This window comes from Mustelus asterias, chromosome 8 (assembly GCF_964213995.1).
Source record: "Mustelus asterias chromosome 8, sMusAst1.hap1.1, whole genome shotgun sequence".
Taxonomy (NCBI): domain Eukaryota; kingdom Metazoa; phylum Chordata; class Chondrichthyes; order Carcharhiniformes; family Triakidae; genus Mustelus; species Mustelus asterias.
In genome coordinates this window covers 111,169,789-111,195,535 of record NC_135808.1, presented here as the reverse complement: position 1 = coordinate 111,195,535, position 25,747 = coordinate 111,169,789, and the positions used below count along the sequence as shown (strand labels likewise).

The 25,747-nt window shown below is 44.8% G+C and overlaps 1 protein-coding gene across 3 annotated transcripts in view; it reads left to right on the top strand.

Annotated features, from left to right (window-relative positions):
* The first annotated feature begins 203 nt into the window (after positions 1-203).
* Positions 204-25,747, top strand: part of LOC144497453 (MOB kinase activator 3C-like) — a 40,764-nt gene continuing 15,220 nt past the window's right edge. For all 3 annotated transcript variants that reach the window (XR_013498552.1, XR_013498551.1, XM_078218740.1), the window contains exons 1-3: positions 204-685; positions 5,234-5,799; positions 16,171-16,373. Coding sequence is in view for 1 of the 3 variants with exons in the window: in XM_078218740.1 (XP_078074866.1) it covers positions 5,382-5,799; positions 16,171-16,373 (621 nt within the window). In the remaining 2 variants the exon portion in view is untranslated. The remainder of the gene's footprint in view (positions 686-5,233; positions 5,800-16,170; positions 16,374-25,747) is intronic.

The following is a 25,747-nucleotide window of genomic DNA, read 5'->3' as shown; positions in this document are numbered from 1 at the left end:
CTTGTGTTTCAGTGAATGCACTGAGGGGGAGGTTTGCAGACATCAGAAGTGCTGCCTTGATGGGTGCACTTCCTCTTATCACAGATTTCAGTTTAAAATTTCTATGCGCTTTCAAATTGCTGAATATTTTCTAAAACCCGTGACAAGAAGCAGATTGCTCTGGGTGTGGCTCCTTGTCCTCTTGTCGCCCTGACATGTCTGTTCTGAAGCTCAGCAGTTAAAGTGGAGGAAAGTGAAGAAGCCTCAAAAAGTGACAGTTTTATCTAATCGTTTCAAAAAGATACTTGGGCTGAAGTGGTTGATGAAAGTACACCACCTTTTTTTTTGTTAACTTCTTTGTCACTTGCAGTGGAGCCAAACGAAATGAGGGAACCATCTCTTTAAGCATTTTTTTTTTTAAAAAGCCAAAAAAAGATAAACAGATGTGATCGGGGAGGGGGGGATGTCTCAGGATGTGACATCATAAACAGGAAAACCGGAGAATAGCCCAGCCAGTTCTTATGTAACCCTCTCCTATCCCAGCTCTGTGTTAAACGCTGGACTGTGTCTGCAGAGGAAAACACAAATAATGGCTGTGTTAAATTGAGCCTATAACAATGTAAATCCCCCACAGCTGCTGCTTCCTGTAACAACTGTGCAGATTCTTTATGCAGAAGAGAGAGAAGCAACTCTTACAGTGTGTGGGGTAAGTGATAAAAGTTTATTTTCAGATAGTCTTCGTACCAAATTTTTATTCTCTGTTTTTTATTTGTTTAAAACTTTTACGTAAAAACTTGTATTTTTTTTCCCCCAACGAATGAACTGCACAGTTCAACTCTTGTAAGCATCAGAGGCTGGTATCGACTGTCCAGTGATCCGTGGTATGCAGCATAAACTAAAAGACAGCTGTTTCAGTGCATTCACACACCACTGCAATGGAATTTAAACAACTTCTTTTTGTGTGGCAGAGAAAAAGATTGGGGAAAGAGTCACAACTGGCTTAAAATGGTGACAGGCTAAGAGTGCTATTTTTACACAATTTGTTTTTTAAATGAGATACTTCTCTAAGATATATATATATACTGTTGAAATGAGATTTTTGCCCAAGGGCAACTCTAGACAAAACACACTAGAGGAGACGGGATAGATAGCATTCAAACCCAGGGACACTAAGCAATTCCTAACCTTCCACACGTGTTCAATAGTACTTACTTTAAAAAAGTGCAGAAAGTATTTTCTGGGTTGCATTTTGTATGCTCCCAATCGATATGTTTCTGGCAGGGGCAGGCAACATGGGTGCCCAGTGCATACCTTCCCACCCACCCCTCAGCTCCCCCATAATAGTGAGGGGGGGAAGGTGACAGACTACATGCCATATTTAAATAAGACCATAAGACATAGGAGCAGAATTGAGCCATTCGGCCCATCGAGCCTGTTCCGTCATTCAATCATGGCTGATTTTTTTCTCATCCCCATAACCCCTGATCCCCTTATCAGTCAAGAACCTATCTATCTCTGTCTTAAAGACACTCAATGACCCGGCCTCCACAGCCTTCTGCGGCAAAGGGTTCCACAGATTCACCACTCTCTGGCTAAAAAAATCCCTCCTCATCTCTGTTTTAAAGGATCGTCCTTTTAGCTTGTGGTTGTGCCCTCTGGTTCTAGTTTTTCCTACTCATGGAAACATCCTCTCCACAGCCACTCTATCTATGCCTTGCAGAATCCTGTAAATTTCAATAAGATCCCCCCTCATCCTTCTAAACTCCGAGTACAGACCCAGAGTCCTCAACCGTTCTTCATACGACAAGCTCTTCATTCCAGGGATTATTCTTGTGAACCTCCTCTGGACCCTTTCCAAGGCCAGTACATCCTTCCTTAGATATGGGGCCCAAAACTGCTCACAATACTCCAAATGGGGTCTGACCAGAGGCTTGTACAGCCTCAGAAGTACATCCCTGCTCTTGTATTCTAGCCCTCTCGACATGAATGCTAACATTGCATTTGCCTTCCTAACTGCCGACTGAACCTGCATGTTAATCTTAAGAGAATTTTGAACAGTGACTCCCAAGTCTCTGTGTTTCTGATTTCCTAAGCATTTTCCCATTTAGAAAATAGTCTATGCCTCCATTCCTCCTTCCAAAGTGCATAACCTCACACTTTTAGATAATCAAGGATTAATTAGACTTGTTGTCAAGCCAATTGACCCTGATCATAGAATCATAGAATTCTTGCAGTGCAGAAGGAGGCCATTTGGCCCATCAAGTCTACACCAACAACAATCCCCCCAGGTCCTATCCCCATAACCTCACCTATTTACCATGCTAATCTCCCTGGCACTACTGGACAATTTCACATGGCCAATCAACCTAACCTGCACATCTTTGGAGTGCGAGATGAAACCGGAGCACCCGGAGGAAACCCATGCAGACACGGGGAGAATCTGCAAACTCCACGCAGACACTTACCCGAGGCTGGAATTGAACCCAGGTCCCAGGCGCTGTGAGGCAGCAGTGCTAACCACTCTGCCACTGTGTACTGACCTGATGATACGCTGCCTTCTCCATAAAGCATTTGCGTGGGTTAGGGTTAGATGGGCAGCTTGATTTTTAAAATAATCTCTACAAAGGGCAGGAAAGACATGGGAGGGGTTTCTATCTTTGAGTGCTACCTTTTGTGTATGGGGGCATTGGGGGAGTGGTGGTGACCCCTTCTAAAATAGAAACCCCCCCTTTCTTCCTACCCACTGCCCTCCCTGCCCAAGACTCTGGACTTCCCTGTTTCTGAGGATCCATGGGCCTTCTGCCTCCTCCTCCTGCAATCCCGGCACTCATGGCATTGCCAGGATTGGGGGAGCTGCTGTTGGATTGGATTGTCCAGCAGCTCCTGAGGGTGGGACTTCGTCCTCAGCGATGGGCAGAAGTCCCTCTCAGCCCTTGTTTAGCCCACCCGCAGTGCGTTATGTCCATGCCTGACTTTGCTTCTGTGGTGGGATTGGGTGTGGGGGAAAGGGTTTGCAAGCCATTCCCGCCCCTCGTCCCCTAAATATTCAGCCCTTTGAGTCATGTTGGACAGGAAGTGTGTTTGTGCTGTAAAAATGAAAGTAAAAATTGACAGAATGCAATGGTGGTTTTAATATGATGTGTCATGCTTCCTACTAACATACTTAACCTAAGTTCAAATCTAAAATACCTGCACAGATAGCCACTAAGCTATCTGTGTTAGATACTAAGCAGGAATTAGACAAAGCAATTAGATTTGATCAAAGAGTTTGGTTTGAAGAGACTTCTAAAGGTGGGGAGAGATGTAGGAAGCTGGTTTTAAAGTTTAAAGTTAAAGATTATTTATTAGCATCACAAGTAGACTTACTGCAATGAAGTTACTGTGAAAATCTCCTAGTCGCCACACTCCGGTGCCTGTTCGGATACACTGAGGGAGAATTTAGCATGGCCAATGCACCCAACCAGCACGTCTTTTGGACTGTGGGAGGAAACCTGAGCACCCGGAGGAAACCCATGCTGACACGGGGAGAACGTGCAGACTCCACACAGATAGTGGCCCAAGTGGGAATTGAACCCGGGTCCCTGGTGCTGTGAGGCAGCAGTGCTAACCACTGTGCCACCATGCTACCCCATAGCCTTAAGCAAAGAACTCCAGAGACCAGGGCCAAGATGGCTGAAGTCTTTGCTGTCAATGGCAGTGTTGGGGGAAAGGCCTTGCACCCTCGGCCCGAGATGGAGAAATGATTAATTTTAATATGAACTGGGACAACAGGATGGGAGAATGGAGACTGAGGATGAAAATAAGGATTTAGAAATAATGGTGTTGGTGGCTAGACAGGTAATGGAGATGAGAGAGAATAGAATGACATTACTGAGAGTGAGGTAAATACCCACTGATCCACCCAGCCTGTGATGCCTTGTGTACAATATATACTCCGTACATACACAATACTTCCTCAGAGTGGCAATTGACATCAGATTGCTATGCCATACTGACCTATCTGTACTAAAATTCTAAAGTGCCTGGTGTAATGACTTTAACAAGGCCCATGAGGTTGGCCTCTTGGAGTATGAGCTCCCTGATTGAGGCCACAATTGCTGCTGGTTTGGCCTTTGTTGTTTGCAGAAAGCAGCTAAGTTGGGAGAGAAGATCAAAATTTATTGTAAAGAAAAGCTGCCTTGAAAAGCAGATTTATTCTGAGAAGATCAGAATTTATTGTAAAGAAAAGCAGACTAAATGCGACAACTTCAAGTCATTTGTGGGTATGAAGTGTTTGGGCGAAACAAGGAATATGTTTGTAAATGGCAGCAAGAAAAATGCGGGAAGGTTCTCCATGGAAACATCAAAGGCTATAATTGCCTGCCCAATCAGGGACTTCTTCTGTATGTAAAACTGGGAGTGTTAGGTCTGGATTCTGACCGTGTACCTGAAGCACTTTATGAGTAAAATAGAGTTTGTAAACAAAGGGAATCTGGTGAAAGGGGCACTGGCCTCTGAAGACCTGTCTGGGTCGAGCTTCCTGACTCAGGCTGGGTGAGATTCAGGCCATGCAGGAGAACCCTGGCTCCAGTGTCGAAGTGTAAAAGGAGGAGGACACGCCACTAGCTGCTGTAAAGCAGATGAGTTTAAATGTTCCATTGAAAATAACAGGCCAGGGAGAAGGTAAGTGAATAGACCATGGGGAGGGGGGGGGGAAAGAAGCGGGAGGGGAGGCAGGGCGGTCTGGCATGGGGGGATCTGACATCAGGGAGAAGGAGGGAAGTGGGGGGAAGGGGGAGGGGGGGTCTGACATCTGCTTTCCATTGTTCCTCCTCCAATCACTTGCTCCTTTTCGTTCCATTGTGCCCACTCACCCCACACCCCTCACAGCCCTTGCACAACCTTCCTTCCCTGTTTCCACCTCCCCACCTCCCATATTTGTCATCTCTAACCTCCTTCGCAGCACCCCACCACCCCCCCCCCCCCCCCCCCCCCCACCTCCCGCCCCCGGGCGAAATGCTCATTTCTGAAGATGAAGTTCTGCCTGAGTACCCAGAGTCACTCCACATCTGGAACATCGGGGAGATTGTCTCATTGAATGTTCTCTTTCAAAAATGAGCCTTCACAGAATTTAATATTTTCACTTGTACCTGAGGATTACACATTATGAGCGTTCACTCTGATATAATGGAAGCGTTAATGTGAGGTGGTGTAACAATCGATCAGATACCTTGATAAAATTACTGGAACCTGCCTTGCTTCTTCTGTTTTGCAGAATACTCAGATTGCTGCAGTACATTGCAGAGAACAAGCTGCCGTTGAAGTTATTAAACAGTGCCAACTCAAATCAAGAAAAATAGCTCTTTTTTTATATTGAATCGTGTTTAAAGGGGGGACAATCTCAACTCGGTAATTTTTGAAAGATGGCCCTTTGCCTGAAGCAAGTCTTTAATAAAGACAGGACTTTCCGACCCCGAAAGAGGTTCGAGCCTGGAACCCAGCGCTTCGAGCTGTACAAAAAAGCGCAGGCCTCGCTTAAATCCGGCGTTGATCTCAAGACTGTAGTTCAGCTTCCCGCGGGGGAGAACCTTAACGATTGGATCGCAGTCAACACGGTCGATTTCTTCAACCGTATCAACCTCATCTACGGTACCATTTGTGAATATTGCACCGAAAGGAGCTGTCCCATCATGTCAGGCGGGCTGAAGTATGAATACAGGTGGCAGGATGAGCACAAGTACAAGAAGCCCACCAAAGTAACTGCTCCACGGTACATGAATTTGCTCATGGACTGGATCGAGGCCCTGATCAATAATGAGGACAACTTCCCCACTCGAGTCGGTAAGATTTCTGAGAGAAAAATAAGAATTTATGATTGAAGAAGAGATTAAAGGTGATTATAAGCTGTACGTTAGCATTTGGAGAATTGGCCAAACAGCAAAAATAACTATAATGTGGAACGTTTTAAAGCCTTTGAAATAGAACTGTTGTTCCGTTCCTCGATGTTACTGTTTAGAATGTGAACGTGGTGAGAGTGACACTTTTTGCCTAAGGTTCTTGCACTTTTAAATATTTCAGTCATTGTGCACAAGTAAAAGCCTACCTTGATTTTAAAAAAGGGGTAGTCTTTTAAAAAGGGGTAGCCTTTCAGTAGATTTTACTGTTTCTTGTCTGATAAACATTTGACCAGCCGATGACTACCTGTGGGGGATCTCATACACTCATTTGCCCACCTGAACAGAGTTTCAAATAGGTCTCTAAATGGGCACATGGTACCTCTATACCCAAAACAGTCAGAAAGACAGAGGCAAACTTGGTTTCTTTTAGGTGTTAATGTTGGGTCTTGACTGTAAATGATGGGGAGAAATACAGGAAGCATATCACTTCATCCTAACCTTTAGATGCTTGAGCCCTGGTCTTTTAGTACAGCCTTTCACAGTAGGTAAGCTTTTGTCTTTTACTAATGATTTTTTGTGGGGCCAGGAGGAGCAAGAGTGTCGTCAAGCTGCTATATTTTAATTACCCTTCTGAATACTGCTGATGTGTTCTGCTTGGACTAAATAGTGGGTGGCAATTTTTGCCATGGTCACACCACAGTTTGGGCATTTAAATGCCAATGAATTTCTAAGCTTGATTGCTTTTATTAAATAGTAGCACATAATTCAAAATTTTAAATGGGTTACTGTAACGCCACAAAACTCATTCATGAAGGCACTTAAAATATTAATTTTGTGTATCAGCTAAATTTCAGGTAGGTTCAAAGCAGGTCGTTTAAATGTGCAAATATGGGTCCCAGACCCTGATCACAACGTTCAAGGAGAAATGGGTGAAGCAAAGTCTTCTCCAAGCATCGAAAGGGAACGCATGATCTTCAAAAGGGCCACTGGAGGCCTCTTCCCAAACGGTGGCTTAATTTTTTATTATGTGGAGTCAGAAGTAGGAACGTCCTTTCCAGCTCCCTCAAATATTCCAGTCCACTGCCAATCTTTTCTCATTCCTTGGCACCTGTGTCCTTCCAACAGCCCTTATCTGGCAGCCATCTATATGCAGCAGCCAAATGATTTACAATGGCAATGGCATTGCTTTGGCACCCGTGGCTTGCTGAGAAACTGTTGCTGAAGCTAAAACCACAGTGCTTTGGACTTCCACAGGCACTCCACCACTCAAGCAAGGCCATTCTCAGTGATAAGACTGTGGAATACAGTCAGGGTGCATAGCATGGTTTGCAATTTGAGATTAACATTATAGAATTTCATTTCATTTTTTGCTATGTATAATGTGGGAGTCTTATCTTTGATCATTCAGGAATTCGTTTCATGGACAAATAGGCCTGTTACTTGACTTGCCTTTGCTTGTTCCATACTCAACACTTGTACCAATGTACAGATACTGTATGTTTGTTATCAGGGGTGTCCCAACTGACCCAGCAGTAGATGCAGAATAACCAGATCCTGGCATCATTAACAAAGAGTTTTTTTAAAAAAAGGATTCCCTTTTAAAAGGGAACAACCACACTTAATTGCAACGCCCAGCAACTAATCCCTCCTCGGCTGGCTCCCCTCACCACAGCACTAGCCCGAGTTGCACCATCTCAGCCGGGCAGGCCAAAGCTGCTGCAACAGCAGAGAGACCAGATGTACCCTTAATGAGATGCGTGTCTACCATGTTGGAGCATTGAGCTCTTTGGAACTCAGTAGGTTATTCATTCAAATAACACTCCAGAGAGTTGAGCATGTGGGTTTATAGTCCCAGCGCAGTCCTGAGAGAGTGCTGCGCTGTCTGTGGTGCCAGTGTTCAGGTGAGATATTAATCTGAAACGCATCATCCCCCTCAGATGGATGGAAAAGTTCCAAAGTGGCTGTCTATGGGAGCTTGCTGTGTGCAAATTGGCACATTTTCCATATCATAGCAGCGACTGTGCTCTGGGATGTCCTGAACTAATGAAAGGTGCTGGGGAAATGCTTACTCATTATTTTATCTTGCTTCACTGGTGTAAGTAGACAAAGGAAACTCCTTCCCACAGCACCCTCACTGCTGCCAGATCGTTGAGTTGGATCAAGGCAGATGCTGGGCAGGACCTGCAGATTTAAGACATATTTCGGAGCTACTGTCTATGAACACATTGAGTCAGTGAAGGTTTTAGTCAGGATCAGTTCATAACCGAAAAGCTGCAGTATTAACATCAAATTTGTTTCCATGTTGAAGGACCTAATCTGTTCCTCCACTGGATGTTTAATTGAGATAACCAAAGTCCTTGGAGGATACCACTGGACATGGTGGCCGACATCCTCTCGTCTCTCTCCCACCCCCTCCCACCTTGCAGTACTGACCCAACCAACAGGTACATTCCACAATAGGTGGGCCTTAATTTGCATTCAGGCCTGTTATCATATTCCTACAGGAATTTTGGGCAGAAGTGAGTTTCACACCTGCTTCCACTCATCTAGCGCGTGCGTCCAGCACCCAACAAACTCAGCCTATAAATCCCAGAAGCAGAATTCCAGAATCAAGATTTTTTTTAAAGTATCTGTAAAATCTGTTAAATGGCCAGAATATTTTTCCTCCGATTCTGGTTGTTCATTGAATCACTGGAGTTAACAGAGAAACTAAAATCATCTGCACGGTTTAAATGGGGTCAGTGAGGATTTCAATAAAGCAAGTAGATAACCAAATAGATTGAGTATGCAGAATTATAGCATCCAAAATTTGGGGTGGCACAGTGGTTAGCACTGCTGCCTCACAGCGCCAGGGAACTGGGTTCAATTCCGGCCTTGGGTGACAGTCTGTGCGGAGTTTGCACGTCCTCCCCCTGTCTGCATGGGTTTCCTCCGGGTGCTCTGGTTTCCTCCCACACTCCAAATGACATGCTGATTAGGTTGGTTGGTCGTGCTAAATTGCCCCTTAATGTCACAGGGATGAACAAGGTAAATGTGTGTGGTTACGGGGATAGGGCCTGGATGAGATTGTTGTCGGTGCAGGATTGATGGGCCGAATGGCCTCCTTTGCACTGCAGAGATTCTATGATTCTATGAATGTTGTGCTTATTTGGTGTGTCCTTTGTCATGCACTTTAACAGGATTGACACTGCATTCAGTAAATGGGCTGGCATCTTGCTCCCTGGCCATTACAACAATGAACTCTGACAAATAGGTGTGTGTGAGAGAAGCTTAAAGTGAATAACATGTTAAATGATCTTGCATCGTGTTTTCCTTTTCCTGCAACGAAATGCTTGTCCTTTGCTCAACTCTTCCAAGATTATCAACTTCACGCGATGTATGGATGAGAATATAATCACTGCATCCTATCAATCTCCTCTATAGTGTATCGCACTGTATCACCCAGCAGAAGGTCTTAATTCTTGTTTACATTGCTAGTTGAACCTGCCCTACAAACACTATTGTTTTCAGCTAAACTCCAGCTCTGCGCACTTACCCCTGGGATTGAACCCTAGTTTGCTGTTCATATACTTTCTGGAATGATTTTTTTTTAAACAATGGAATTCCAGTAATGGGTTTGGCAGGAACTATTTCACGTGCCTAATTCTAATTATGACACAAATTTCCACTGCTCAATAGATTAATAAAGCTATGCGAACCACACATTAATTATTTTGTCACTGAGATTGGAGACAAATTGTTTGTGTGACAGAAAATGACATCTGTAATTTTGTAGGCAGTTCATCTTTCTGATTTCAAAGAGGAATCAAATTAAATCCAGTACTCTAACACAACTGGAGCTACTCACTTCCCTCAGGCAATTTAAATAAATTAGGCGGATTCCATAATGATATCAAATTGAACATGTTTCATTGAATGGGCAGCGGGGGTGGGCGGGGGGGGGGGGGGGGGTGGGCGGGGGGGGTGGGGGGGGTGGGCGGGGGGGGGCGGGGGGGGTGGGCGGGGGGGGGGGTGGGCGGGGGGGCGGGGGGGCGGGGGGGGGTTGGTGAGGGGGGGCGCGAGGCGAGTGCGGGGTGGTGCTATTAGTTGGCGGCGGGCTTTTCTGGTCCCTTCACGGTCAATGGGATTTCCACGCCACTGGCAAACCTGTGGCAGGGGTGTGCTGTCGACAGGACCAGAAGATCCTACCTGTGTAAACAGCTGGAGAATTCTGGCCTCTATTTCCCTTTCCACAGATGCTGCCAGTCCTGCTGAGTTTTTCCAGCATTTTCTGTTTTTATTTCAGATTTCCAGCATCTGCAGTATTTTGCTTTTATTTTCGGGTTTCTGTCTCATTTGAGTGCATTTAGCTGGAGCATTAATTGGCCATTGAGAGATCATCAACCAAGACATTATACTTTGGATGGGGAAAAAAAAGCTCTCATCCAATATAAGCTGCTGTTTTTATGAACTAGTCCTTCTTCAGAATCTTTTCAAAAGGCGTATCGCTGTACAACCACCAGCTTAACCCATTCATCTGCGGTCCCTAATCATTACCCTACCATTATTAGCTGCTCTTGAAACTGGCCTCTGCAAACTTGAACTGCTGCCATGTAAACTGTACGCTACAGTTGCTTTTTCCATCAAGTTAATGTTCAGGTATTTAAAGAAAAGGGGAGCAGTGTGATCAGTTGGGAGAACACTGACACCCGTATTCAAGAGGAGAAGCATTGGAAAGATTCTTTTAAAACTGCATATTGGTCAAATGTATCTGCTCTGATCTAATAAAGCAATGAATGATTCATAATTATTCTAATTACTTCCCATATAACTAGTGGTAGGAACTTGTGGCTCCTAGTGCTACCCACATTATTGCATATTTATTGGGCATGATCTTACCAGCTCTCCACACTGGTCGATCAGCCTGGCGAGCCAGGAAGATGGCATGCAAGGGTAAAAAAACTGATTCGCGTCCCATGTTTTGCCGGTGAGAATGGCTCCATTGAAAACACAGGCAGGGGAGGTCATCACCAATTAAAGTGGAGACCGGTGGAATGCCACCTTGAGTTGTACTTTCGAGGAAGCTCTAAGATCCCATTGAAAGTCTACCTGTCATGGAAGAGCTGGATATTGAGTCCACAGTGAAGGAGCTTAGCAGACCTATTGATTTGCATGCCAAGGGCAAAGTTCCTGGTTCTGAAGCTATACCATGGGAACTCATCAAGCACGGGAAATTGCCTATCCTACATCTTCTGCATGACCTTCTCCATCTGGTTCACTAATGTTCTTTAGGGAAGGAAATCTGCCATCTTCACCCAGTCTGGCCTACATGTGACTCCAGAGCCACAAGAGTATTTATGCAAAGTGTGTCTGGAAGCATTAATTAAAAGTAACAGTTTAACAAAGTTACTAACTAGATTCTGAAAGAAGGAGTCGGGATTTTTTTCCTTTGTTTATATTATAGATGGTCATTTGAGATCTTGCAATTTGTGTACCGTGAAGTCACTACGTAGAACAACAAGGGGGCTGAGTGTTTCCTGGACTTTGTGATCCAGGAGGTAGCCATCTCAGAGGGAGATGTTCAGGATAGTAAATGGGCGGCCACCCAAAAGAGTCAGAGTGCCGGACTCTCTGGGATGCATGCCACTCTTATATCAGTCACTCAATACTGAGGGCAGCACGGTAGCGCAGTGGTAAGCACTGCTGCCTCACAGCACCAGGGACACGGATTCGTTTCCCAGCTTGGGTCACTGTCTGTGTGGCGTCTGCATGTTTTCCCCGTGTCTGCATTGGTTTCCTCCGGGTGCTCCGGTATCCTCCCACAGTCCGAAAGATGTGCTAGTTGCGTGCATTGGCCATGCTAAATTCTCCCTCAGTGTACCTGGACAGGTGCTGGAGCATGGCAACTAGGGCATTTTCACAGTAACTTCATTGCAGTGTTAATGTAAGCTTACTTGTGACACTAATAAATAAGTAAACTTTAGCTTTGGAGACTGCAGTGAGTGACAACACCTTAAAGCAAAACAGTCCAGACCATAGCACCATTGGGCAATAGACTGCACAGTGGGAATAACAAATCATAGAAATGCAATCATTCTAAGGGATTTTGTAATTGGGAGACAAGTCTCCAAAGTGGAAAGTACATCTTTATATCTAACTGTGTGTCTTTTCTGATTCTACATTACTCAGGGTCTGACAATATCTAATATCTCAAATGGGCCTATTCACCCAGAGCGAGATTCTGGTGAATACTAAAAACTTCAATTATAACAGGATACTCACAGGTGTCGGGCCAGAGGCAGTGTCAGGATAATTTTATCCTCATTGCCAGATGAAAAGATGCCCTGAATGGCCTTCCAACCTGCCCGCCAGGTGCCTGTAATTCTATGCACATTGGGCAAGGCCTAGCACAAAGGGAGGAGTCCAGGGACAGTGGGGAAACCTGGCAGACATTCCTGGTTCTGACAAACCTTCCCCCCCCAGTTGGGCTTGCTATCGTGGCTCCCATTCCTCTCTTCTATCCTCATGTTCCCGCAGCGAGACTCTGCACCTACCTGGTCCAGTATGCTTCTGAGACTGCTTGTAGTCCCAGCAGTGTCCACCACTCCAGGGTGAAGATTGGCCAGCAGTGCTCTGAGAAGGGACTTCCTCCTGTGTGAGAAACAGATGTCCATGCGGCGTTAAATGGCTGCTGGGTTGCCGTGATTGATAGGGATGCATTCCTTGATGACTCATCAGGTGGGAAATCCCACTGCCCAAAAATCCTGCCCTATGACTCTATTCCAAAGTAAGCAATTTGAAAGCATCAAATCTGAGCATAGATAACAATCTAGATTTTAGACTGTAGTATTATGTGTAACTCCCTGATTAGCTCCATAGGAATGCAATGGCACTTTTTCCTAGGAACTTCTAAATGCTCACTCCTACCACTTTCATAATCTTCTATCAGAAGTGACATTGGCTGTCTAATACACCCACCCAATAATTTAAGCGCAAATGATTGGAAAACACCGATAATAGCTTTACCATAATTTACAACTTAGCAAAACAGAGTGTAAACCAATGTCTTTCTGACAACCAGTATTACGAGGGGAAGCAGATGGCGGCAGGGTATTTAAAATCAGTTGCATCAATGTGTAGGTCAATAAGGCCATAATAAAATAAACCAAACAGAGATTTATTTGCAGAGGGATAGAATTTAAAAATAGAGAAGATATGCTGAACTTGCATTGAACCTTGGTTAGATGACTCTCGGAGCACTGTGTGCAGTTCTGTCACTATTTGATAAAATGGAGGGTACAAAAAGAATTTTCAAGGATGGTACAGAATTATGAGGATGCACCTACAAAGAAACAAAGAACAGGTTGGATTTCTTTTTCTTCAAAAAGAGATGGTTGAGGAGTAACTTAAGAGAGGTCTTTAAAATGAATAGAGGCTTTATTGGAATAGACACGGGGCTGAATGCGACAGGAATCAGAATTTGGATTCCAAGCCCAACTCTGGTGGGAATCTAATTGAAGTCAACATTTTCACATGGGTGAGACTTTAAATGATATGGAGACAGATTCTCTGTCCAATTAAGGGTGGCATGTGGACACTTGAAGTTGAAGACCCAATCCAGCTTCAGAGAAGCTCCTGGCTGCATTAAAAGGTAAGTAACATGGAGGGACCTTCAACAAGAAGGTGCCCTCTCAGCCACTTTGGAGTTTAATTTAAAAATAGAATTTTCTCAGGCCATCACTGGGGGGTGGGGGGTGGGGGGGGGGGGGGGGGGGAATGGTGGGAGGAGCCTCTCTACAGGGCAGTTTATGGTTATACCTCCACCCAGGCAGGCAGCAAGGGCCTGCATGTAGACCTGCCAGGAGTGTTGGAACCCCAGCTTGCTGCGCACTTCCAGGCAGTTGATCTGCCCCATATCGGGATATTGGAGGCTGACTGGAAAATCCCTGTCGACCTCCACCATCCACCTGTAAAACGTACAAGCCTGCCCGTCCTCCTAATGAGGGAGGTCAACCTTGCATGACCTCGAACCTGGCAAAAATGTCTGGTGACAGAATAAGCTCAGGCAGCTTCCACACACTTGTCATTTTTGGGACCAGTTGCCTCCATTCTTGAAGCGAGGGGAGCTAAAAATTCAGCACAGAGTGTTTTCACTTGTGGGAAAGAACAAAACCAGTGGCCATCAGTATAATCACCTGCAGGAAATAAGATAGGGAATGTCCTTACCCAGAGAGTAGGGAGAATGTACAACTTGCTACCACAGGAAGTAGTTGAGGTCAATGCATCTAAGGGGAAGCTATGTAAGCATATGAGAAAGGAGGGAAAAGAGAATTATGCTGATGTAACAAGGAAGCGTGGGAGCAGGTTCAAGTGAAATAAAGCCTGGACAGGTTATGCTGAATGACCAATGTAACCAATATTAATTGATTTAAAAGCAGGAGCTAACCTCTGCTTCCTTCCAGGCAGAGCCTGGAGAACTTATCAAAAATTGGCTCTGAGCCTGGAATATTGGCTGGGTCAGTGGCAGGCCTGAGAAAGTTAGCGGAACATTCTGCACATGCTTGTGAATGAGGGGAAGATGATGAATACTATTTTAGGTTGCAGTTGTCAAACGGTAATGGACTTGCTCAAAACTCCTTCCCCTCCCCAACTACATTCAGCGCTGTGTCTATTCCAATAAAGCCTCTACTGATTTTAAAGACGTTTTTTAAGTTACTCCTCAACCTTCTCTTTTTGAAGAAAAAGAAATCCAACCTGATCTTTGTTTCTTTGTGGGTGTATTCTCATAGTACTGTGTCATCCTTGAAAATCCCTTTTGCACACTCTCTCCATTTTATCAAATAATGACAGAACTGCACACAGTGCACCAAGGTTCAATGCAAATTTAGCATATCTTGCTCCAAAGGAAACTCAGCTGTTTTTTCATAGCAATAGGAAAGGTGCTAAATCTGTACTTTTATTCATGTTACACTGGTATAAACCATTGCCAAACGGTAACTCTGTCGGATCTCAGCCCACTCAGTGTGCCCATGAGTTTACTGTTAGGTCTTCCTACCTCACTTTGCCACTCCCAGCATTTGACGTTTGTTTATATCATAGAAACCCTACAGCACAGAAAGAGGCCATTCGGCCCATCGAGTCTGCACCGACCACAATCCCACCCAGGCCCTACTCCCATACCCCTACATATTTACCCACTAATCCCTCTAACCTACGCATCTCAGGACACGAAGGGAAATTTTAGCATGGCCAATCAACCTAACCCGCACATCTTTGGACTGTGGGAGGAAACCGGAGCACCCGGAGGAAACCCACGCAGACACGAGGAGAATGTGCAACCTCCACACAGACAGTGACCCAAGCCGGGAATCGAACCAAGGTCCCTGGAGCTGTGCTAACCACTGTGCTACCGTGCCGCCCTGGCATCATGTTTCCACTACTTCCATTCCCTTGCCTCCTCTTTGGTAAGAGTCGGAGATTTTCATCTACGTTTAACTCGCGCTGTGGGATAGCAAGTACAAAGGGTGCAAGTGCAACCCAGCTTGCCTGTTGGGAAACCAGCAAGATTGGCTGCAATGATGAAAGCAAAATACTGCAGATGCCGGAGATGTGAAATGAAAACAAAGTGCTGGAAAAACTCAGCAGGTTTTGAGCATTTGTGGGGAGAGTCCGATATGACTCCTCTTTGGAACCCTTCTCCTGAAGATTAGTTGCAATGTTGTTTCTTTCACCCTGCCTGATTATACCTTCTATTGAAGTTAGTGGAGATAAATATTGTTCGTGTGGTAATAAAACAGCATTCCACCCAGCCTTTGTTTCCCACCTGGTGAGTTCGATCAAAATGATCCTATTAGCATTTTAATTAGAAATATCTAGTTCCCTTTACACTCATGGTTTGTCGATGCACCTAACTATATCTAATGGTGTTACATTTAATTTAGGATACTATTGTTATTTGAAATAGTTTAACCTCTGTAGGGATGTGTTAAATTCCTGGAAAGAATAGTGTGTGGGATACTTCATGATAGCCCAATGCTCATTGTTATTCTTTTATAGTTTGTTTACTGGATGTGGGCGTTGCTAGCAAAGCCAGAATGTGTTGCCCATCCCTAACTTCCCTTGAAGGTATTAGTATTCTTGCGAACTGCAAGATGAAAAGCTTTGACAAAAAATGTTTCCTTTTTCAGCAATATGTACTGAAGTTTGTATGCATGCTGTTCCACCTGAGTGGTTAGAGGGGGAAGAGTACATTAAAGTGACGATATCATGAAAAAATGTCTGAGGGTTTTTTCCAAAACAATTATTTTTTTACCTTTGCTGTCTCTTTTTTCCCTAGGTGTTCCCTTCCCGAAGAATTTTATGCAGCTCTGTAAGAAGATTCTCACTCGACTTTTCCGAGTCTTTGTTCATGTTTACATCCACCATTTTGATCGGATTACCACCATGGGAGCCGAAGCCCATGTCAATACCTGCTACAAGCATTTTTACTACTTTGTGACGGAATTTGACTTGATTGATGAACGGGAGCTGGAGCCACTGGTATGTTCGTTTACATATATGATCGTAAATCTGTCTCAACTTGTATTTCTGCTGGCTTCAATGTAAAGTAGTAGACTTGCAATTTAGCCATTTGTGAATCATTGATTGCATAGGACTTCTTAACTGCAGTGAATGGTGGCTATTTCTCAGTTAGAATATAGTGTAATCGCAGCAATGAACTACTAGAGCCAAATTGTCCACAAATTTCTCCCATCCGACTAATATTTCTATTGAGAGAGGGCCCATTCCTGACTTGTCCACAATTTTGCAGGGTGGTGCTAGGGCAGCCTCCATCAAGGGGCCTCCCATTTCATATCAGGCCCCCCACATGCCCCCTCTCCCCACCCCCCAACCCCTCAGACCTGCTATCAAAGTTACCACCCATCCTTCCACTGGGCTTCCCCTCCCATCCCCGCTGCGATACCCTGCACCTCCTGGTCCTGGACTCCTAGCACTTAGGACTGGCTATCAGTGGTGTCTCTGGTACTATAGAGCCAGGATCTCATTCCAAGTGAGGGATGGATGTCTTGCCTCCAATTAACTTACACAACAGAGAGCATTAAATGTCTGCGGGGCTGCCTTGATTGACAACAATAATGTCCCTCCCGACTCCTCGAGTGGCACTGTGGGGAACCACACTATCTGAAAAAACTTGTCCTATGGGTTTGAGCACAGAGAATATAAATATAGTTGTGGGGCTGCCCAGACAGGGCAGCTGTGCGAATCAAATGGCAGCATTCAATCCAATTACACGGTTGTATTAGCTGGAATTCAACATTAAAAAGGATCCAAAAAAAACCCTGGCAGAATTTCTACGCTCTGCACTGTCATCCTGGGAGAAATTATTCAACCCATTCCCTGGTGCACTCTTTTAACATCATTGTTAACCTATTTAAAACAAATGGAGTAACAATAGGACACAAGGGAACCCTACATGAATAATTAAAGATCGCCTGATCAAAGGAAGCTTATCCCTTTGTAGAGATTCCCGTCCACTCTGCATGTAAACTATCATCGAAGAAGGAATGGTGCATTACCGAAGGAACATCTTTAACAACAGTACTGAAGTTAATCCAGAATGTTTCTGGAATTCTGAAATGTAAAGGCAGGCCTCAGCTTCTTTTCTCAACAGCAAATTCTCCTCTCAAACCTCGGCTAGGACTTTCCATTTTGAATCAGGACACAGATGTCAGGATCAAGTGGGAATCCTGATCCCTCTCCGTGTCGAAGAAGCCAATCGACAGTGATTTTGCCTGAAGTTGCCAATTAGTGGCAAGAGGTTGTGCTTACCCTTCAATAAAGGACAGTGTGTGGGCTAATTGGAGGCAATCCAGAGAAGAGATAGGCAGCGTGTAGATAAGGAAAAGAGCAACTTTAAAAAACTTTAATTGTATAAAATTGCAGCAGTTGCTGGGTCACCATTGTGAAGGGCAGGCTGTTACCACAGTTTGACCAGTAGAATGCTCCCCTGTCCTCCCTCCCCACCAAGTCTGCCACCTTTTAGGCAGCTGGCATGTTCAAAACGTCACGGTGTCCTGCACTGATCGGCTGGATATTTCACTGAACTTCTAATAATTGGGTTTTAATTTTCTCTAAGAAGCTTCCTGCCACTTGTGGGCAGGTGGTGCTATCACCCTCTGATACTGCCTGCAGAAAGAGGTGAATAATGTAAAATTACACACGCACCTCCATTCTCACCCACACATAGGGGCAAAGATCTTGCCCCCCTGTTCTACCCTCACCTCGAACAAGTGCAAGGAGTTAATGGACTACTTTGACACTAAGATTGAAACTTGGCACCCTGTGCCAATCCCTTTCCTTCCTCTCGCCCACCGGGTGAAACTTCCTCTAAGATTTACCCCTACACTAGTGCAGAGTTCACAACTTTTTAAAATTCATTCATGGGACATTGGCGAGGGCTGTTGAACGTCAACCACATTGCTGTGGCTTTGGAGTCACATGTAGGTAAGACCTGGCAGATTTCCTTCCCTAAAGGACATTACTGACCCAGATGGGCTTTTCTGACAATGGTTTTATGGTCATCAGTAGATTCTTAACTTTTTTAGAGATTTCAAATTCCACCATCTTCCGTGGTAGGATTCAAACCCGGGTCCCCAGAACTTTAGCTGACTTTCTGGATCAATAGTCTAGCAATAATACCACTAGGCCATCGCTCCCCACCCCTGGCCCTTAGTTTCTCTCTTATCTGCCTTCCTGCAATCTGAGTCAGCTTGTCCACAAAATCTACCTCCTCCTCCCTTAACCCTTTTCCCACTATGACACCAGAAGACCATAAGACATAGGAGCAGAATTAAGCCATTCGGCCCATCGAGTCTGCTCCGCCATTCAATCATGGCTGATTTTTTTTCTCATCGCCATTCTCCTGTCTTTTCCCCATAACCCCTGATCCCCTTATTAATCAAGAACCTATCTATCTCTGTCTTAAAGACACTCAATGACCTGCCCTCCACAGCCTTCTGCGGTAAAGAGTTCCACAGATTCACCACTCTCTGGCTGAAGAAATTCCTCCTCATCTGTTTAAAGGATTGTCCCTTTAGCCTGAGGTTCTGCCCTCTGGTTCTAGTTTTTCCTAATAATGGAAACATCCTCTCCACGCCCACTCTATCCAGGCCTTGCAGTATCCTGCAAGTTTTAATAAGATCCCCCCCTCATCCTTCTAAACTCCAACAAGTACGGACACAGAGTACTCAACCGTTCCTCATACGACAAGCTCTTCATTCCAGGGATCATTCTTGTGAACCTCCTCTGAACCCTTTCCAAGGCCAGCACATCCTTCCTTAGATATGGGGCCCAAAACTGCTCACAATACTTCAAATGGGGTCTGACCAGAGCCTTATACAGACTCAGAAGTACATCCCTGCTCTTGTATTCTAGCCCTCTCGACATGAATGCTAACATTGCATTTGCCTTCCTAACTGCCAATTGACTTTGCACGTTAACCTTAAAAGAATCTTGACCAAGGACTCCCAAGTCTCTCTGTGTTTCTGATTTCCTCAGCATTTTCCCATTTAGAAAATAGTGATTCTCCAGGGTGGTCAAATAACAGTCAGAGGGCAAGCTCACCAGCTGGAGAGCAATCAGAAGCCTTCCAGATTGAGAGCAGCAGCATTGCAGTGGGAAGGGAATAAGGCAGAGGGTGCTTGATAATGGAGGCGCTCTCTCTCTCTCTCTCTGTCTCCAACCTTTCTGAGGTTTGAATTAAAAGATGGCTCTTGCAGCCTTCCACTGTGAGGTGGTGAGGGTGGGGGGATGCCGCTCTCCGGGGCAGCCTGTGATTGTACCCAGGCGGGTGAAGTGGGTGTCCAGGCCTTGGTCTACCACCAATAGGCTTCTTCCAAGCATTTGCAGTGGCCTTTACTAAGCTGAAGTGGCCCTGCTGAACAAATCATGCCCCCCCTCCCTCCCCCCAATCTGACCTCCATGAAAATGGCTCGGGGGTAGAATGGAGCTGGGGAATTGCACACAGGCTGGTGCTGCTATTTTTAGTGCCCACTTGCTTGCCTCTATTTCTGGCCTTCGTGGGGGCTAAAAATCAAACCCCATGTTTGAATACCTCAGAGGTATTGCCACAGGACCGGAACAGCCCACATCAGTGTCTCTGCTACATCGGATGTCAGTTCTAACTACAGCAGACTCTCCCTCTTCATCCTTCTCAATCTGTCTGCATCCGCTGACATTATTAACCACATCATCTTTCTCTATCGCCTCTTCACCATCTTTGAACTGGGTGGGACGACACTTACCTCATTCTATTCATCTAATCATAGCCAAAGAATTAATTGCAATGACATCTCTTTCTGGTCTATCCTTGGACCCCTCTTATGTTTAATCTATGTGCTGACATCATCTGACAAACAGCGTCAGTTTCCAGATGCATGCTAATGGCACCCAGTGTTACCTTACCATCACCTCGATCCCTCCATTGTCTCCTAAATTGTCAGACAGCTTATCCAACATCTGGATAGGCAGATATTTCCTTCAACTAAATATTGGGAAGACTGAAGCTATTGGCTGCGACCTTGCAGCCGTGTGAGCTGTAGGTGCAAATCCCGAAATGGCCACGAAATCTTGTGGGCGGACAAAAACGGGATTTGTACTGGTGAGACCTCAGTTTGAGATCTTCGCCTTCCCAGAGACGGAATCAAGTTCACGCCCTTTCTGATTTCCATACATTTTAACGCATTATTGTATTATTACCGGGCTTGATGCCGTAACGTCTACCTATGACATTTCTCTTTCTCCCACCCATCTCCTGTGTGGGGTGATGTCACACCAGCATGAATCAATACTATGTGATGACCACGTTGGTGATGCACAGTGAGGTGTAGCTCCCAGGTGGTGCAGGGCATGGCTGGGCACCCTGGCAGTGCCAAAGACTATGAAGGGGGGAAACCCCAATGCCTGTGAGGGCGAGGAAGTGCCCCGATGTCAGAGTAATGTCAGATTACCCCGATACTTGTATGGTGGGGATGCCCTGATCTTTGCATTTGGGCAGGGGATGGTACCCCAATGTTTGCATGGTGGTGGGTTTTCCTTCTGTGTGTGAGGTTTGGGACTGTTTTGCTTGTCTGCTGGGGGGGACCTGACTTCTATGGGGGGGCTTCCCAATCTGCTGGTGGAAGAGGTCCCGATCTCCATGAGTATGAAGCCCAATCTCTGTGGAGGGGTGGGGGTGGGGGGTTCTGTTCTCCATTGCGGGTTGGGGGGGTAGCGATCGTAACTTGAAAAGGGTGCCTCGATCTCAGAATCCCAGAGTTGCTGGTCTGTTTCGGCCCCACCCCTCCAGCTGGCTGTGTAATCCTCACCAGCACTCTGAAATTGCACAAAATGCTGTTAAATTAGGCAAGAAAAAATGGCTGTGAGGCCAACGAATGTCTCACAACCTTTCTTGCACCCAATATTTTCATCCCCACATAAACTTTATTCCATAACCACTCACTCCATCCACCTCCCTGGGAACCATCTGAGGCCAAGCCAGACTGTTTCCAATTGCGTGCCATATTTGACACTAAGATGAGAGCCCATCCAGTAAAATCACCAATTACCACCTCGTTAACATCACCTGACTCCATTTCTGCCTCAAACTCTTCATAGTTTTGATGCCTCTAGACTTGACTATTCCAATACATTCCTGGCCAGGCTCCCACATTCTGTAAACTTGAGGTGATCTAAAACTCTGGTCCCAGATGGAAACAACAAGTAAAAAAAAGGTAAATAAAAATACTGGTCCACTTCATCCAACACTGCTATGCTCCCTGATCAATATTGGCTCCAGTTAAGTGGCTTTTCAATTTTAAATCCCTCCATGGCCTGCCCGTCCTTCTCCATGTAATCTCCTCCAGTTTCACAACTCTCTGGTACGTCTGCACCAATTTTAGCCCCTTCAACATCCCTAATTCTTATTGCTCCACCTATGGCAGTTGTGCCTTCAGCTCACAAGCCTTGATCCTCTCCATCTCTCTGTTGTCATTTGATTTATTATTGTCACATGCATTGGTATACAGTGAAAAGTACTGTTTCTTGCTAGCTAAACAGACAAAGCAAACCGTTCAGAGAGTATATAGAGGAGAGGGAAAGGAGAGTGCAGAATGTAGTGTTACGGTCATAGCTAGGGTGTAGAGAAAGATCAGCTTAGTGCGAGGTAGGTCCATTGAAAAGTCTGACAGCAACAGGGAAGAAGCTGTTTTTGAGTCGGTTGGTACGTGACCTCAGATCTTTATCTTTTTTCTGAGGAAGTAGATAGAAGATAGTATGTCTGGGGTGCTTGGGGTCCTTAATTATGCTGGCTACTTTTCTGAGGCAGCAGGAATTTTAGACCGTGTCAATGGATGGAAGGCTGGTTTGTGGGATGGACTGGGCTATATTCACAACCTTTTTTAGTTTCTTGTGGTCTTGGTTGGAGCAGGGACCATACCAAGCTGTGATATGTCCAGAAAGGATGCTTTCTATGATGCACCTGTAAAAATTGGTAAGAGTCATAGCTGACATGCCAAAGAAAAGACCCACCACGTGCATTCACAGCAGGCAGCCAACATTGAACTAGTTTATTTACATATCCCCAACAGAGAGGGCAGCTCTGACCATATACTGCACTCCCTTCCTTGTTTTAAGACACTCTTCCAAACCTCTTTTGGTAATCTGCTCCAACTTCTTATGTGGTTCCATGTCAAATTTTATTTGATAGTGCCCATGTGAAGTACCTTTTACTCTATTAACGGCGCTATATACATCTGAATTACTATTGTGAAAGGTCGAATCCATCAAACATCAAAATAAAAGCACTGTAAAGTAAGAAATAAAAAGGTAGAAAAATGACATTTGAAGAGTCCAGTACCAGATGCCTGGAATGTGATCATAATGATTTCAGACAGTTTTATTTCCAATGGTACTTGTATGACATGTTCGGAAATTTAATTCTGTTTGGAGAAAGAAAAAGAATTGAAGATTGACTTCAAATCAATTACTCAGAATATCAGTGGCCTTAAAGCTGGTGATATTAAAGTATGTTGTTGAGAAAGGTCAGTGGGTGCCAAGGAAAGGTTTATACAGGCAAAGAACTGAATCTGAATTTATAAAGCAATGCTGTTGCCAGTAAATTGGACTGGTGCACTGGGGAGGGTGATTATGAGATGGAGTATTGGAGTACATAGCAGTACGTTTAACTGCAAGTGTGGGCCTTCTTTCTAAGATCGAAGTTAAATGTTCTGTTTTAATGAGCAGCATAAATGCTGCAATGCCACTTAGACACCAAAGTTTGTTATTGAATGTAGATCTCCTCCTACCACTAAATAATGACACCATTGGGCAGTCCTCATTGCTTTCATCAAGTTAGGGCAGGATTTTCTGGCCGCATTCATCCGAAAGCTGGAAAATTCTGCCCGAAAGCATTCTTTCTGGTTGTATCACAGCTTGGTATGGCTCCTGCTCTGCCCAAGACCCCAAGAAACGACAAAAGGTTGTGAATGTAGCCCAATCCATCGCGCAAACCAGCCTCCCAACCATTGACTCGGTCTATATTTCCTACTGCCTCGGCAAAGCAGCCAGCATAATTAAGGACCCCACACACCCCGGGCATTCTCTCTTCCACCTTCTTCCTTTGGAAAAAAGATATAAAAATCTGAGGTCATGTACCAACCGACTCAAGAACAGCTTCTTCTCTGCTACCGTCAGACTTTTGAATGGACTTACCTTGCATTAAGTTGATCTTTCTCTACACCCTAACTATGACTGTAGCACTACATTCTGCATTCTCTCATTTCCTTCTCTATGAATGGTATGCTCTGTCTACACTGTATGCTAATACACGTGACAATAATAAATCAAATCAAATCAGGTCAACAGACCTTTGCATGGTCCGTGCCCTGCCCACTGCAATTCCCTTGGCCAGTGGGATGGGAAAATTCTGCTCTTAATCTTCATTTGCTCAGGTAATAGCATGAATTATCTTTGCTGGGGACAATGGAAAAGTTTAATTTTGAGTCAGACATCGTGGCTCAGATTTTCATTAAGTCAAGGTGACTCGGGAGCATTTTCAAATGGTCGGCAATTCCTGATTCTGGGATTCTTGCCTGCTATTCCAGGACTTTTGTCAGCATGAGATAAGGGTACAGGTAGTCATTCTGCGCACAGCAGTCCTGTGTTTTCCAGATCCATTGCATTGTTGAGCAGTTTAAATCCACCCTGCAGTTTCAGAGTGTTCAAGCTCCATCAGTAGTCCTGGTTCAAGGCTTTTAAGAGCAGGCTTGAGCCAGAGGGGAACTCCAATCCCGAGTGGGGAACCAAGAATCCAGTAACCCAATCCTGGAATTCTTTTAATGACAGGCTTTGAAATGTACACAAAGGAAATGTTCTTTTGCTTTCACTTGTGAGATGCTGTATTGTAAGTTAGATCTGTTTTTATTGGGATCTCTGGTTAATAATCTGAAGTGATTTAAAAGTCCAGTGTCCTTTTAAAATGAAAAACAATCTTCAGCAGCCTTCAGTTAGAAAAAGAAAATGCCTGTAGTTGCACCTGCACTGCTTTGATTGACAGGGCATCTGATGTAGCTTAGAAAAACTGGTTTTCAGTTTCAATAGACTCCATTGTTAACATTTCCCAGGCTTTGTTATTACAGCTGAGCTCATTACAAATGCTTAGCTGAGTTTCATATGGTTCAGAACCGCTTATCTCAGCAAGGGGCTGAGTTCACATTTTGACTGACAGTTACTAAATGTGTGATGCGGTTTGTGAAATTAGGACCTGTTTATTTTCACAACAAATTAACCACTCGAGTGGATTTAAATTTCTTTAATGGGTTTCATGACTGAGTTTTTCTTTCAGTATCAAATGTGTCTGAATGAGATCTCTCTTAGATTATTCATTTCATTCCCAATATGGCTCCTGATGTCTTCCAAAGTGAATGTTGGGTGAGTGGCTAAACATGGGAGGGCATGGAGGACATATGGAGACATGGAGGTAGCATGAGAGACATAGAGCACCAAGGGTGGAGGAGGATGAGGATTAGAGGGTCTAACATCCTTTATACAAGTGGACTGATTTCCTAGAGGACTGATGTGGGCCTTCTAACCAGCCCACCATTGAAGTTGCCCACTTTCCTGGTTGCCTGTAGAGGAGGCAATCCCAACTCTATCTTTTCAGATAAAGCTCGGCACAACATCGTGGGCTGAAGGGCCTGTTCTGTGCTGTCCTGTTCTATGTTCTATGTTCTATCCCATCCCCACTGTCCTGGAATGAAAATATTGGAGATGAGTCTGCACGGACAGGATATTTCCTAACTTGACCTTCACACCTTCTCCACGAAGGTTTAGCCACATGTATTGCTGGTAAAACAGGTAGAAAATGTGCCGTCAAGGCTACTGGACATCTGTGCTACTGTCCAGAATTTTTTCTTTAAATGCCAAGACATAGTTCACATGACTGTACTGCATGGTGGCACAGTGATTAGCACTGCTGCCTCATAGAGCCAGGGAGCTGGGTTCGATTCCCGGCTTGGGTGACTGTCTGCCTGGGTTTCCTCCGGGTGCTCCGGTTTCTTCCCACAGTCCAAAAGATGTGCTGGTTAGAAGGATGAGTTATGCTAAATTCTCCCTCAGTGCACCTGAATAGGTGCCGGAGTGTGGCAACTAGGGGATTTTCACAGTAACTTCATTGTAGTGTTGATGTAAGCCTACTTGTGAAAAATAAATCAAATGTATTGTATATATGTTTTAAAACTACAGTGTGTGATTTTTACAGGATCATCAGATTTCTGTCCATGTTTTATACTTTTTTTTAATCCAATCAAATCCAATTCAGAGTCTCAACAAGTGAGACATTCCCGATCCAAGCTGACAAGACAGGGCTCTCACCTCCA